The 16,564-nt window shown below is 38.0% G+C and overlaps 2 protein-coding genes and 1 long non-coding RNA gene across 3 annotated transcripts; 1 reads left to right on the top strand and 2 right to left on the bottom strand.

The window, feature by feature from the left end:
• Positions 1 to 968: 968 nt before the first annotated feature.
• Positions 969 to 2,165, bottom strand: LOC124058943 (olfactory receptor 2AT4-like). The gene has a single exon (XM_046388585.1). It carries the CDS (start codon positions 2,072 to 2,074, stop codon positions 1,100 to 1,102), a length of 975 nt encoding a protein of 324 aa, XP_046244541.1. The 5' UTR covers positions 2,075 to 2,165; the 3' UTR covers positions 969 to 1,099.
• Positions 2,166 to 5,525: 3,360 nt separating this feature from the next.
• LOC124059113 lies at positions 5,526 to 6,044 on the top strand. The gene is made up of 2 exons (XR_006843367.1): positions 5,526 to 5,723; positions 5,804 to 6,044. It is a non-coding gene; the product is annotated as an uncharacterized LOC124059113 (long non-coding RNA).
• Positions 6,045 to 10,322: 4,278 nt separating this feature from the next.
• On the bottom strand, positions 10,323 to 15,870 carry LOC124059229 (olfactory receptor 52K2-like; the record flags this gene model as incomplete). Its single annotated transcript, XM_046389080.1, has 6 exons — positions 15,829 to 15,870; positions 15,694 to 15,705; positions 15,416 to 15,431; positions 15,149 to 15,331; positions 13,333 to 14,240; positions 10,323 to 10,370 (listed from the first exon to the last, which is right to left on the bottom strand). Coding segments are annotated over exons 1-6 (1,209 nt in total), but the record flags the coding sequence as incomplete, so codon positions are not given.
• Between the last annotated feature and the right edge of the window lie 694 nt (positions 15,871 to 16,564).

The following is a 16,564-nucleotide window of genomic DNA, read 5'->3' as shown; positions in this document are numbered from 1 at the left end:
AATCTAACCATGGCATGACCCTGATAGACAGTGCATATTAATTACATTTGTTATTATATTTATTATATATCTTGGTTTTCTTTTAATCTGTCTCAAACTGTGCTGACGAGCTGATTCCAAAGCCTGTGTCTCCTCTGCTGCATGTGGTTTTCTTTCTTTCTTTCTTTACTACATGGTGTTAGACAGCCATTGCAATGATTTTGTCCTCTGAATAATGTTCAGTACGTAAGAAATGAATGGACAGAATTTAACAAACGTATGATCTTCATATATCTTATATATTTTATTAAATTCATTTTGCAATAAAAATACAACAAACAGGCTTGAAGCATACCTTCATTCTGTATGTTGCACTTGGATCTGCTTTTGTTCAGTAAAATACATGATACACTACAAATCACATGACAACTTGACAGGTTATTCCTGTAATAAATCTATCAATAGGAACGCAACACTTAACTTACACTTACACTTTACACAACACTTTGTGTTGTGGCCTTTGTGCCCTGCAACAGAAATCACGGCACATTGTTGGAATAATGACAAACCTGATTCCAAAAAAGTTTTACTGTGTAAATAAATAAAACAATGTGATAATTTTCTTATCCTTTTTGACATAATCACAACTGAAAACAGCATGCAGATAGTATAACGCCTGATCCAGACGGATTAATGCTTCTTCTGTGTTTTAGACAGCAAAACAGTTTAAACAAGTTGGGAAATGACTGAATAAATTGTGTTTTTATTAACATTTCACAGAACATCTCAATTTTCAGAATAATAGAAGAAAAAAAACCTTTTGCCTCACTCTAAGAATTAAAACACATTTTTAACTGGATAGATAGATAGATAGATAGATAGATAGATAGATAGATAGATAGATAGATAGATAGATAGATAGATAGATAGATAGATAGATAGATAGATAGATAGACAGATAGATAGATAGATAGACTTAAATTGATTGGTTAACACTGAGACAGCTTTGGCTTTCAGTTTGATTAGAATCAGTAATTTTATGAAAGTTAAGTCTACAAAGACGCTACTAAGAGATGGCTACTAAGAAGGAAGGCAAAACACTGAATAATGCATTAGTTTCTCAGTTACTAATTGCTGAAACTTGTGCTTTTTGTGAAATGGAACATCTGTTGAATCGCTTCCACAGGCTTTCTTTCATGTCTTTAGCCCTTAAACAGTATATAAATGGATTAAACATAGGGGGGCAAAGGCTATACAACATGATAATCACAATTCGTGCATCCTCACGAAATGTAATACCAACATTGCTGGCTAAATATACAAGACATCTGGGTAAATAATAGAGTGAAATGACAATCAGCTGAGTACTACAAGTGGACAGAGTTTTGTGGCGACCTTCTAAATTTGCCATCTTTAGCACTGTTATAAGTATAGAGCAATAAGAGAAAATGATAAAAGCCAGAGGTCCCAGTAGTGTACACATTGCAACCGCAAAAGCAGGAACACCATAAGGGGCCCTGTTAGTGCATGCCAGCATTGTTATACCAATATGATCACAGTAGCAGTGATTGATTATGTTTGATGCACAGTAAGGAAGAGGGTACGCCCTAATAACTACCATCAAAGGGCCGGCTTTGGCAACAATCCATGCTGTACAACTGAGAATGCAGATAGTGGAGTCTTTAAAAACAAGTCGATATCTGAGAGGATGGCAGATGGCCAAATACCTATCTAAAGCCATTAAGAAGAGAATGTTGGAATTCACTGAGCCAAGATAGTGAACAAAATACATTTGGACAAAGCAAGCCGTGAATGAAATGGACCCTGATTGAAACCAGTACTTGCTGATGATCTTAGGTAAAGTGGTTGTGCTGAAGAGAATGTCGCATGCACTCAGATTTAGAATTATGAAATACATTGGCTTATGAAGGCTACGGTCAGTTGCAAACAAAAAAAAAATTACAGCATTGCCTGTGACTGTTAAGAAATAAACAAAGAACAATACAGCCGAGGCAAGGCCATGGTACTCTGGATGAAGCCCAGGGAATCCAGTAAGGATAAATTCAGTCACAATGCTGTGATTTAACTCCTGCATGATGAAGTAGAAATTACAGAATCACCTATGAAAAGCAAATATGTTGGCAATATAACACATTCCATTCCATTCCAGAAACACTTTAACATCATCTCAGACATTTGAACAATAATAATATTTATGTAATATTATTTATCTAAAGTGTGATTAATTTTCTTGCACTGTCAACCGTGTTACATATTAATAAAGTGTGAGTAACTCCACACTTACCTCTCTCACACAGTAGTGCAGCATAGTCTGACCTGTTGACTTGCCTCTTAAAAACCCTTCCTCTGGCCTATCAAGTTATACCGCTAATGGCATCCACCTGTTTTTATTCTCTGTGGATCACAAACAACCTGTCACTCTAATATCTCTAAACCACACTAATAGAAGTTTGTTCATCAAATTTAAAGACATCCATACTCTCAAATATCCCACTGATCACTCTGTAATAGACACATTAAATGAAGAATAATTTATGTCTCATTGTTGTCTTTTTTTCTCAGTAGGTGTTAAAATATCCTACTTTCAGACAATAATTACCACAGTAATTAACATTAGATTAGTAAGTGGGGACTACACTCGCCTAGTGAAGGCTAATTGGAACAATCATTAATTGAACAGTTGCTAATAGTAAAAAAAAAAATCCCACAGGAGTAAATCACTGCACTACATAATAAAAGCCCCAATGTGTACCTAAATTGATACTGAGCAATAAGTGTTAATATCCCTAGTGTTTAATGGTGGTCTCCCAGCACACTGCACGTGTTTCATCTGAACGGATGGTGCACAGTGTAGCAATTAAAGAGAAATTATAAATGTGAAATGTCAGGTTGGTCCTTTGGATTTTATGAAATTCTGTGACAATTTCTGCATGTATTATTATTATTATTATTATTATTATCACTGTATTATTTGCAGAAGTTATCATTTTAGCATGGCTTTTTGTCTGCTGCTGCTGTCCAACAATATCTTGCTTCTCTGCCACTTCAAATCTTTCCTGCCCTGTCACGTCCCATTTTCATTCTGTGTTCCCTGTCGCCAAAGTGGCCTCGGCTGGTCTCCCGGTCTGGTGCCCAGTCATATTCAATCTGCAGAGCTCAGTTAAGCTGGTCCGACGTTGCGGTCCAGACACAGCACAGTCAGCCACCAGGCCGGTACCTCCACGGCTATCTGAACTATAGCTACAGCCAAAGATGACTACTGCAAACACTTTCGGCCCAGTTTTAAACGCTGCCCCTTGAAGATCTGCAGACACATTTAAAGAACAAATCCAGTTCAAGTTCTTCTTGTTAAGACCTGCTTTTGTTACGTTTTAGTATATTATATTACAAATTTCACATTTTTTGCGTATTTGTTTGTGTCAGCATATCATGTCTTTTGCTGTGAAGATCTCATATGAATAATCTTAGCCTACTTGTTTTTTGATTAATATTTTAAATTTAACTTTTATTTTTATTTTATTTTATTTTGTTGTTTTGTTTTTTTGTTTTTTTTAACTTTTGGCCGCACAAAAGCAATATGCCAATAAATGTGCATTTTTGGAATTTTTCATTACTTCTCCATATAAACAGTCAATGAAGAGTGATTTTGATAATCAGAGTCCAGTAGTCCAGTGTGGACTCAACTGTTCAGTTCAGGACCACACTGTGCTGGCCTCCATTAACAAATATGTACTGAGGTTCCTAAACTGCATTTTGTTGTTGTTCATATTTTGACTTTGGCAAACCTATGGGAGTTGACTAAGATATCAATCCACGATTAAACAACACATTAAAGTGAGAACACTTCTAATATTAGGTACAGAAAAGAATTTGTTCAACGGACGATCTATGTGACAGCAGTGTTTTGAACATGTAAAGAAAAATATGCAATTATGTTAACAACCTTACATAAGACTGTTTTGAAATGACAATTCACTGAGGTACCACAACACACATGCAGAGGCCTACAGTCACACATACACACTTTAATCACACACTTGAGACCACTGTTGACATGAGACATTAATTACCTTCCTCTTGGAACTCATTTATGTTGTCACTGAGTATCATCAGCCTAAGAAAAACAAAACAAAACACTTCAGTCTACAAGACAAAACTTTTTGATGGTAAAATGTTTAGCTGAACACACTATTGGTAAATAGACTTTACATTACTTGCACATAAACAGTGATATAGTTAGACTACCAAAACTATTTAGGTTTGTTAATATTATGTTTGTTATAAAAAGCTGAATAAAGCAGTCAAACTCAGAACTTTTTTGTGTGGTCCTGTGTTGTTCCCATGCAGTAGAACGAAGACATGCAGTTTAGATGAACTTGCTAAATTGCATTAATTACAATTACATTAATATAAATGTAGTTCTATATGTTATCGTTGTGATAGATGGTGACTTGCCTAGGGTGTACCCCAACATGTTGGAACAGACAATCAGGATAAGCTTCCAAGATAACAGATAACAGGGCCAAGAGACACACAGGTTGCTTGATAAGGCTGCACTCAGTAGATACAGCAGGGCTTTGAGCATATACCATAAACCAAGCACCGGAACAATTAAAATCTCATTAGAACCTAAAATAATAACCTGATGATTGCTTGAAAGGAAAAGTCACAGAGTCACAATTCATCCTGAGGGGGATATGAATCTTTGTATCAAATCAGAGACATTTCGTTACCACTTTACTTGACGGGTGAATACATAACACATTCATAGCAACTGTCATAAATTGCTCACAAATCATTCATGACTGTTTCGTAAGACATGACACAGCATTCATAGCCACCCGCTCTCAAATGTGGAAGACAGAATGGAGACAACTTGTCAAAATAAAAGTACAACTAAATTATTAACGTCTGACATGTCCTTGAGCAAGGCACCTAATCGCCTGATTGCTCCCTGGGCCTCTGACATGGCAGCCCACAGCTCCTGTGTGTGTGTGTGTTCACTGCTTGTAAGTTGCAGGGTGCTGCTGGGTGTTGCATATGTGTTCAACCAAAGATGGTTTAAACGCAGAGGGAAAATTCAGTGTATGTAAAAAACATACTGCCAGTAAAGCTGCTTTTTCTTCTGAACCAAGATTGGTACAGCATTTCACACTCAGTTTGAGGACAGCAAACCGCTAATGACAGTGCTGCCAGCTGCTGGTCAAAGGAAAAATTTCGTTTCACGATGATCATTCCTTTAATTTTGAAGCATATTACATAGGGAGGGAAATACATAATAATGATAATAATAACTGCAATTTCTCTATATACAGTGTATATAGTTAGAACAATAGTTTCACTATTTGATTGTAATAGTATTCCTTTGCAGTTGGTATACAAATATAAGTACCTATAATAGGGCATGTACTGATAACGTTAATTAAAATGCATCATTAACTACTGCCAGTTAAACCAGAGAGAAAGCAAAATCTTACAAATACTATAGGATACTGATGCTCACATATTAGTGTGGTGAGAAAAAAATGATGAAAATCCAAATTAATTTCACTCTTGCAGTCTCGTCTTCTGATTCTTTGTGTGTGTGTGAGAGTGCTTGATTACAGAGGAGAGATCAGGTGTGTGGGTGTCAGGCAGCAAGCTGCAAACCATCTTCAATCACCTCTGTTTTAAATCTGTGCTTCATCTCCACTGTGCTGTCAGAGCGCAGAATCTGCTAATCAGTTGAGTTCGCTGCAGCGTTTTGATTTGTGCTGTCAATTTGAAGATATTTTTGCTAATTCTTTGTTCTTTTTGTCTGCAGATCTTCCTGACCTGATTTCTGCTTTTATCCTGTCCCTGTAAAACCTGGAAACCTCTTGCCTCTGCACCTGTTCAGAACCTGGATCTACGGACTCACTCCGCCTGGCTTTACCCCATTCAGCTCTCCTGTCTGGTCCGGCTCAGTTCTCCAGCTCTCAGTTCTGCCCCTGTACTCCCAGGACACCCAGCTGCCCACCTACTCACATCCTAGTATTTTATTAATAAATTTCTTGAGGCACTTGTCTGGGTCTGTTCTGCTTTTAGATTCACACAACTGGTTATATTGTAACACTTGAAAATATCAAAACAAACCCTGGTCATAAAAATGCCTACTATAGAGCATTAAACCACTAATCTTGAGGAAAAGCAGCTGGCAAGATGAGGGATGACTTACATGTGTGTCCACCACATGGGGACACAGTGAGGGTACCTGGTGGTGAAGTGATGAATGGCGGAGTCAAACACATTAGAAGGAAAGCTAGAGTTAAGGCAAGAAAGAATACAGTGGAAATCTAAAGTTACAGATCTATAATTAATATTTCTGTCTACTAGGGTTGGAATGCTTTCCATACTGTATTTAAGAAGAAGAAGAATCAACTTTTATTGGCAGTATATATATTTTTAAATACACATACTGAATTTGACTTCTGCATTTGACCCATCCTTAGTTGAACACACATGCAAAACCCAGCAAATTACATGCAGTGAAACACACACAGGAGCAGTGGGCAGCATCAAGCGCCCGGGGAGCATATTGGGGGGTTAAGTGCCTTGCTCAAGGGCACATCAGCCGGCTAATAGCGGGGGGGCATGTTTTTCGCATTAATCACTCCACCACACCCAAATTTTTCCTGCCCGTCCGGTGGGGGAATCGAACCGGTGACCCTCCGATCACAAGCCGCTTCTCCAACCTCTAGGCCGCATCTGCCCCCATTTATTTAAGGTGGAGCTGATTTAAATTGTGTACAAAACTGCAACTGACGATGATTTTCATTATGAATAAATCTGATTATCTTCTCCCTTAATGGTCCAGTTTAGTTTTTAGAAATTGAAAAGAGTGAGAAATTCCCATTATGTCCTGAGTCCAAATCGCGCCCATCCCAGTGCTTGTCAGTGTGTTCACTTTGTTTGACCAATAGCACAAAATGAAAAAAGTATTAGAAGAATCATTTAAAGGAAAAGCAGCTGGAAGCTGGAACCATGAAACATTTTAACATGAAAACTGACTTCAGTGATGATCAGAATTGTTTCTGCCCCCTCGGAAAACTGTGTCGAAGTGGCATCACGTTCATCTTTTATCATCCTAAAGCCTTAAGTAAATAAAACTGTCAAATAATTATAGTAGAGTGAAAAGTTCATTCCCTCCCCATGAAATGTAGTGGAGAGAAAAGTACCATGAAAAGAAAAGAGAGGTAAAGTACAAGCACATCAAATTTGTGCTGAAGTACAGGTCTAAATAAATATAGGCTACTTAGTTTGAATCCACCAGTGAGTTTTAAACAGCTCTTTTCCAACACACCGAGCATCTTTGCAGTAGTTCAAACAATTATACTTATATTCCTTCAAAATATTGTGCTTTTTACTGCTCACTACATTTACTTCACAGTGTTAGGTAGTACACGTTATGATCATATGCACAACGAGATCAGCTTAGATAATACATTGTCATAAGCATAAATTATAGAAATAGAATAAATGGCGTTAACTCCACCTCAGCCTGCTATTGCAGTAACATGCTACTTACGCAGTCCATCAGCAGTAATGACCCAGCAATGTCATGCATCAGTCTAGGGGTGCTTTTAGTTTTAACATTTAAAGTACATTTTGCAAATAATACTTTACTTAGGCGAATGCTTCAGTTTAGGACTTTTATGTCAGAGGGTCAATTTTTAATTTTCAGGATTGCTATTTTCATTTGAATACTTCCCCTGTCATTACTGAGTTGATTTTTATGTTTCGTAAAACTAATTAATGTCATCAACATTTAACTGTGTAGTGTGGGAGAGCAGAAAATAATACTGAAAATAAAAACCTTTAATGTTAGGTGGGAGTAACTACCTTCAGTCACTCACACTTTCATCATAATCAATAGACTTCCAGTCATATATATGTGAAATTGTTGTTCGTTGGGGTTTGGTTGTGGAAATGTAATTGTCTAACTCTTGGAACTGGATACACTTCACTGTGAATTTAGATTCAGGGCCTGAGTTATTATCACAGTCCAGCACAGTGGTTTGCTAATGTTGGTGAAATCTGAGAAATCAGAGTATCTTTAGGTTTTAAAGTGCACTACAGAAATAAATTATGTACATTTTTGGTTTATAGAATCAATTCTCTGGTCAATAATAATAAATAATCAATAACTGGCTGTTTTAGCTAATGCACTACAGCATATATCTTTTTGTATCCACTCTAACTTTCACCAGATCACTTGTCTATGTCTATGTTACTGCTGGAAAATGTTGCAAAACAAAACATTAGCTGTTTACTGCACTGTGTCACCAAACCCTTTGAGGTTCATTACCAGAGCAAAGTGGAATCACTCTGGAGGGCTGAATGCACCACATCTTTCCTATCTACACTCTGTAAACAAATAAGTCATTAACCTAATGAGCAAAGTTAAAGAAAGAAACAGTAACCATGCTTTGGTAACCACAACATACTGAATTGTTGTGCCTCGCTTTTTCACCTTGCTTCAGTGGGAGAAGAGATCCTCTGATGGGTGATGACATACAAACAACCAACTGATCTGATGCTGGTAAACAAGAAGTACAAGTACAAGGCACAGGATAAGACAAAATATGTTTTAATTTGTCCCGCAGTGGGGAAATTTTAAGATTGGTTCATGAATTGCTAAACATTTTATCTGAAACAGTTTCAGTTGAACAGCTGCAATTAACAATACATTATTTCAGATAGTCGTGCATGGTTGGTTGACATAGCTAGGGAATACACTGTATACACAGTCAGCCAACATAATGTATACACACATCAAGATAAAAGGGTAATGACATCTGTTTGGAAAACATCATACAACAGTACACAGTGGTATTGTAATTTGATCAAACTTCGAAAGAGGTATCTATACGTATAGAAGTACTTATACAAATTAAATATTTATGCATGTTTTTCTTTTTCTGATGTGTGTATACATTATTTTGGCTGACTCTGTGTGTATTTATAATATATATATATGTGTGTGTGTGCATATATACAGTGGTATGAAAAAGTTTGGGCACCCCTGATCATTTTCAGGATTTTCCTTTATAAATCATTGGTTGTTTGTATCAGCAATTTCAGTTAAATATATCATATAGCAGACAAACACAGTGATATTTCAGAAGTGAAATGAAGTTTATAGGATTAACAGAAAGTGTGCAACAATTACTTAAACAACATTAGGCAGGTGCATAAATTTGGGCACCCTTGTTGTTTTATTGATTTGAGTACCTTTAGCACTAATTATTGGAACACAAAGTTTGTTTGGTAAGCTCATTGACCCTTGACCTACATACACAGGTGAATCCGATCATGAGAAAGGGTATTTCAGGTGGCCAGTAGCAAGTTGTTCTCCCTTTTGCATCTTCTCTGAGGAGTGGCAACATGGGAGCCTCAAAACAACTCTCAAATGACCTGAAAACAAAGATTGTCCAACATCATGGTTTAGGGGAAGGATACAAAAAGCTGGCTCAGAGATTTAAGCTGTCAGTTTCCACTGTGAGGAACATAGTGAGGAAATGGAAGACCACAGGCACAGTCCTAGTTAAGGCCCGGAGTGGCAGGCCAAGAAAAATCTCTGATAAGCAGAGGCGAGGAATGGTGAGAACGGTCAAACTCAACCCAGAGACCAGCTCCAAAGACCTACAACATGATCTTGCTGCAGATGGTGTCACTGTGCATCGTTCAACTATTCAGCGCACTTTGCACAAGGAGATGCTGTATGGGAGAGTAATGCGGCGGAAGCCTTTTCTACGCACATGCCACAAACAGAGTCGCTTGAGGTATGCTAAAGCACATTTGGACAAGCCAGCTTCCTTTTGGAATAAGGTGCTGTGGACTGATGAATGTGAAATTGAGTTATTTGGACATAACAAGGGGCGGTATGCATGGCGGAAGAAGAACACAGCATTCCAAGACAAACACTTGCTACCCACAGTAAAATTTGGTGGTGGTTCCATCATGCTGTGGGGCTGTGTGGCCAGTGCAGGTACTGGCAATCTTGTAAAAGTTGAAGGTCGCATGGATTCCAGTCAGTATCAGCAGATTCTTGCCAACAATGTTCAAGAATCAGTGACAAAGTTGAAGTTGCGCCGGGGCTGGATACTTCAACAAGACAACGACCCCAAACACTGCTCAAACTCTACAAAGGCATTCATGCAGAGGAACAACTACAACGTTCTGGAATGGCCATCTCAGTCCCCAGACCTGAACATTACTGAAAATCTGTGGTGTGATTTAAAGCGGACTGTCCATGCTCGGAAACCATCAAACCTGACTGAACTGGAGATTTTTTGTAAAGAAGAATGGTCAAAAATACCTTCAACCAGACTCCAGACCCTCATTGGAAGCTATAGGAAGCGTTTAGAGGCTGTTATTTCTGCAAAAGCAGGATCTACGAAATATTGATGTCATTTTTCTGTTGTGGTGCCCAAATTTATGCACCTGCCTAATGTTGTTTAAGTAATTATTGCACACTTTCTGTTAATCCTATAAACTTCATTTCACTTCTGAAATATCACTGTGTTTGTCTGCTATATGATATATTTAACTGAAATTGCTGATCCGAACAACCAATGATTTATAAAGGAAAATCCTGAAAATGATCAGGGGTGTCCAAACTTTTTCATACCACTGTATATATATATACACACACACACATATGTATATTTAAATTACATTCTTCTGGGATCATTTCTGCATTTCTGAGATCAGTCAATGATGTTGGACCAAAAGGCCTGGCTCACACTTTCCGTTCCAGTTCATCCCAAAAGTGTTGGATGGGGTTGAGGTCAGTCAAGTTCTTCCACACCAAACTCATCCAATCATGTCTTTATGGAGCTTCAACAAACTGGTGCCACAAAGTTGGGAGCAAAGCATCGTCCAAAATGTCTTGGTATGCTGAAGCATTAAGATTTCCCTTCATTTCACTGGAATTAAGGGGCCGAGTCCAAACCCTGACAAATACTATTATCCCTCCTCCACCAAACTTTACAGTTGGCACAGTGCAATCAGGCAGGTAACAGTCTCCTGGCATCCATGAAACCCAGACCTGCCCATCAGATTGCCATACAGAAAGGCCTGATTCATCACTCCACCGAATACGTTTCCACAGCTGTAGTGACCCTTGATATTGTTCTTGGTGATGTGAGGCTTGCATTCCATCTCTTCCTGTTTCTTACCACCCACCTCCAGCTCAGTCCCTTCTCTGAAGTGCATCCATCCATTTTCTATACCGCTTATCCGTCAAGGTCCCAGCTGACTACGGGCGAGAGGCGGGGTGCACCCTGGACTGGTCGCCAGTCAATCGCAGGGCCAACACACAAAGACAAACAACCACACACTCTCACACTCACACCTAGGGCTAATGTATAGTAGCCAATTAACCTAATGTGCATGTTTTTGGTATTGTGGGAGGAAGCCGGAGAACCCGGAGTACCCGGAGAAAACCCACGCAGGCACAGGGAGAACATGCAAACTCCACATAGGGCATAAGGGCCCAGACCGGGATTCGAACCTGGAACCCTCTTGCTATGAGGCGACAGTGCTAACCACTGCACCACCGTGCCACCCGCTCTGAAGTGCATATCCATACAAAATATGCATTACCAGTGAAGTACATGTTGTTATTATTAAACTGCCACTGGGATGAATATTTCAATCTTGTGGCACTTAGTATTTCAAAACTCGATCATCTGTCCTTCTAAATATCTTAATTACTGGTATAAAGTTATCATTGTTCAAGTCTTGATAAAATCATTTGTGTAACTGCTCATTTTGTCACAATTGTCACATCAAGGATGCTCACAGTGTGGTTGTTCCTTATTAATGGTGGTCACAGTTTAGTTTAGTTTGTTTTCCTCATATGTAACGGTCAACAAATTGTAATGTAAAACAGCACAGATTCAGTTTTATATGCTTTCAGTTATATCTGAATCCACATATAGCCACATAATTTCTTTGAGAGTACTAAAGCTTGTTGTTGTTTTGTTATGCTTAGTCTTCATTGATGGTTTTGTGGCGCATTAAGACCTGACTGGTACCTTAGCTTCATGTGGTTCAGGTCTATATGTCTGCAGTCTACCCACCTCACAAGACACAAGAGGGCAGCTGATCACACAAAATGGATCCCATGCATCCATAAAGTGTGAGAACAAATGCATGTGCTTTCTTGTTATTATGAATTAGTGTAGTGTGTACCAATAGTGCCCTCTGCTGTAATTGCATCAAGAATACACTCAGTAATATAAAGAAGTGATTGTAATTTGTTATGGAAGTTTGTGTAATAGCTAATTATTATCTGTTGTTCATATTTGTGAAAAAAAACCCAATATTCAACACACAGTGCATCAAGCGGCTCTCTATTTGTAATATTACACTCTTTAAATACACATTCATGTCTTTAATTATTGTGTGTAGACAGCATGGATTGCTCAAAGTCTTTAAATTCATGGCTCAGTCAGTTTCTTTCTCTTTATTTTTCTGTTGCACCACATAAAATCTCATGAAACTCAGAATTCAGGCTGTAAAAATTAATTTTTCTCACTTCCTGTTTATTTAATATTCTTCAGTGCCTCACTGACTGTTTTTATCATTCCTTAGTTTGAGAAAGACAAACATAAAAACTTTACATGGTCACAGCAAATTTTGACACTGGATTTACATGTTACCTGTTAACATTTTAAAGTTCAACTATTTAGCCTGTGCAAAAGAACACAATTAGGGAATATAAACAACATATCAGCTGCCAAAAACAGTAGTGATGTGTAGCTTTACTGAAACTTGTTTTTTGACAACTCTATGCACTGCATAAACACACAATATTTGATAAGAGAAATATCCAATTTGACTGAAAAATAAAACACTGATGATTTATTTGTAAAAAAGAAAAAATGTTTGTACTCGGAGTAGCTGCTGGAGGAGAAAGAATTGATACACATCACAGAGGTCATGTGCTATTGCTTTTTGTGCATTGTGAGTTATTTGCCCAGCAAGTGTCTGCAATTGTTTTGCATCACCTTGAACCATAATTAGACAAAAATTGAGTACTGTTAAAAACATACTGCACATGTTTTTTTGAAAATTAATAACATATTCATGAATATAAAGCTAAACCTTTTTTTTAATGTTACTGAAAGTAAAGAGATTTTATAGCTGAAAATGTATTTATAAGGTAGCAAGACAAATAAACATTATACTTGGGAAACATAGATGATATCACAATTTAGTATGATATAGCTTACTGCGTATAAAAGCACAGACATTGCATTAAGATGGAAGGACTTTAGTCTTTAAAAAATGCAATAGTTTAACTCGAATTTCTTTCGTTTTCAGCCCATAAATGATTGGATTCAGTGTTGGGGGGAAAATCAATGTTGACATTCCCATGAATTGTCTAAGATGTGGTGAAATGTTTCTTATTCTGTATGATATGATGGTGAAAAGACCAAGACACTCCAACAGTAGAAAAACACTCAGATGTGTAGCACAAGTCTGCAGAGCTTTGGCTTTTGTGTCTGACTGTTTGGATCTAAAGCATGCAACAAGGATCTGGAGATACGTATACAAAATCATCCCATTAGCTATCACTTGTGTAAGACCCACTGACAAAAGCCCATAAATGTTATTGATGGTTGTGTCGGCACAGACCAGAGACAGTAAAGACGGATTATCACAGTAGGGGTGTGCAAGTTCAGATCGACAGCGGGGTAAGCGCAAGAGCAGGAAAAAAAGCACACCTGTTAAAGCTACATTACTCATCCACAGAGCTGTGATTATACTCATGACGTGAGCATTAGTCATGACTGTGTTGTATTTCAAAGGACAGCATATGGCAATGTACCTGTCATATGCCATGGCGGTCAGAATAAACACCGCACCTCCTGCATAGATGTGGATGAAAAAAGCTTGGGCTACACAAGCTGAGTATTGCATTGTCTTGCTGTTTGTCAGTATTTCTTTGATGACCTGCATGAAGACTGCTGAGGAGCCTACAAGGTCATTGACAGGAAGGTTCAGCAGAATTAGATACATGGGCTGGTGAAGGGATTTGTTCAGTGCAATGGTGAGAATTAGAATAAGGTTGCAGAAAAGTATGATCATGTAACTCAGAGTAGCAAAAAGAAATGCAGGAAAGACAGCTTCAGGGGGCACATTAAAGCGATTTAGCGTTAAAACAGATGACTTGTTGTACAGATTGTCCATATTTATGTTCTTCCACCCTATAAAGTTTAAAGGAAAAATCATTAATAATTATTAAGTAGCACAAATATTTCACACATAACATCAATCAAGCAAGGACAAGGGAGGACATGAAAAAAAGAAAAGACCTAAAAGCAACAGTGATGTAAAAAGTCCTATCATACATACAGTGTAAAGTGTGCAGTACAGACTTACCTAATTAAAGCCTGAATACGTCCATGCCACTTCACTTTGAGACATACGCAACACTTAAATATGACACATCATATATCATATACTGAACATAAACAACAGTCAGTTGTGTTTATAGTTCTCCACTTAAACTACAGGAAGAAAACATACAGCGAGGACAGTGAGAGCAAGCTGAATATATCACAATAACACATGAAGAGGATCGTCACTAGCAATACTGGCAACGACCAACTGGTAAGATGTTGAGAAGGATTAATGGCTTTATATGACTTTTGCTGAACATCAGACGATTCCCTTGAGTCTTAGGCTTAAGATCGATCTTTAGATTGTTATGACACTTCAAGGGCTTTGGGAGATTACAACCCACACATTAACATAGTTAGTTAGAAATTATTATTGTTAGAAATGTCAGTGATTATTGTTTACATTATCTTATTAACAAGTCAATCACAATCAGAATTTGTTTTTGCCAAGTAAGTTTCCAAAGTAGTAATTTGTCTTGGTATATTGCTGCATAACATTAAACATATGAAAAGAAAATAGAAAGAAAGATGAAAGCAAAAGTAAATAAAAAAATTAGCTAACAATAACATATCAGAAAGATAAATATAGATTATACAGGAATGTGCAAAATACTAAGCAGGCAATGTGGAAATGTTCATAGTATTAGTTTAAAGAATATCTGCAGTCATTGCAGTGAGTGAACCATCATGTCATTGGCAAGCTGATGTCAGACTCATGAGGTCCTTGACGATGATGATGCCTCGAAAGCAGAAGGACTCCACAGTAGCAACTGGCAAAACCTCTACCATCTCCGCTGACTTCAGAGCACTGAGCTCCTGGTTGTCCTGGCTGCAGCACATCACCAGATGGTCAGTTTCCCACCTGCAGGGGGACTCATCTCTGATGACTGCGGTCACTGGTATACAAGGGAGAAGAGCAGAGGAGAATCCAGCCTTGGGGGATTCAATGCTGATGGTCTGGGGTTAGACATGTGTCCTACCTTCATGTGCTCCCTCCTGTCAGACAGAAAGTCAGGTCAACTCTGCTAGGAGAACCTGTCCTGTAGCTGATCCACAAACATGCTTATCCAATAGACCAGTTTTTCTGGTGAGGACGGGCAGCATGTGTGTCCAACAGTTGCCCCTGAGAAGATCCTGTGCCCACCTGTAGATTTTGTGAATTCAAAGTCATGCACAATGATCCTTGTAGAAACAATTAGTCCTGTGGGTTTGCAGGCATGAGAGGAAAAACATACAAGAACCATGCCATGTCCCTCACCAGCTTGGTCACCTGGAAACAGGTCACAAAAAGAAAGAGAACAAAAAACAGACACGAACAATACAGACATTAAATACTAGCCACTTCACCCTGCAAATTCTCTTTTCTGATGGCTAAAGAAAATGTTTCTCTCACTATGTCAGCTACAACAGGTGGTGAGCTGAGATCATATTTCATGTTCTACATTTACATCAATCTGAGAAGCCAAAGAGAGCCTCAATGCTTCAAGACATCTTGGTATGTATAAACGTGCTTTTATTTACAGACAACTTTCATTCGATTAACCAAATTCATTCCTTAACTAAACAACTTCACTAAGAATTTCCTATTGACGAACACTTTTGGTTTGCTAAAGGAAAGGAATTAAAGAAGAAGAATTTCAAATAAATAATCATTTGTACTTTTTATTTTTTTTATATCAAATTATTTTTCATACTTATATTTTATGTCAGATATTTGTTTGCTCTTTAAACCAGTTTTTCATTTACCAAAATAACAGAGTACTTGGCTCAAAGTCAGATTTGCCATTGAAATTACTTTTATTCCATTGTCAGCAACACAGGAAAAGGGACACACACTTTTTCATTTCGATATTAGTTATGTGCAAATATGGTATTAGAAAATGTCAAATCACATCATACCATACATTTTCCACAATTTGCGATTAAATTTACCTGCTTTATTGGGAAATAAACATACCTACCCACCCACACGCACAATTGATTTTTATAATACATAAATGGACATGGGGCGGCACAGTGGTGCAGTTTGCACTGTCACCTTAAAGCAAGAGGGTTCCAGGTTTGAATCCCGGTCTGGGCTCTTCTGTGTGGAGTATGCATGTTCTCCCTGTGCCTGCGTGGGTTTTCTC

This window comes from Scatophagus argus, chromosome 5, assembly GCF_020382885.2.
Source record: "Scatophagus argus isolate fScaArg1 chromosome 5, fScaArg1.pri, whole genome shotgun sequence".
NCBI classification, from domain to species: Eukaryota; Metazoa; Chordata; class Actinopteri; family Scatophagidae; genus Scatophagus; species Scatophagus argus.
This window is presented reverse-complemented; position numbering and strand designations above follow the sequence as displayed.

What these genes read in the sequence shown, in the direction of transcription:
- LOC124058943 (XM_046388585.1), bottom strand. Translation starts at nt 2,074, where the DNA reads ATGCAGGAGTTAAATCACAGCATTGTGACTGAATTTATCCTTACTGGA.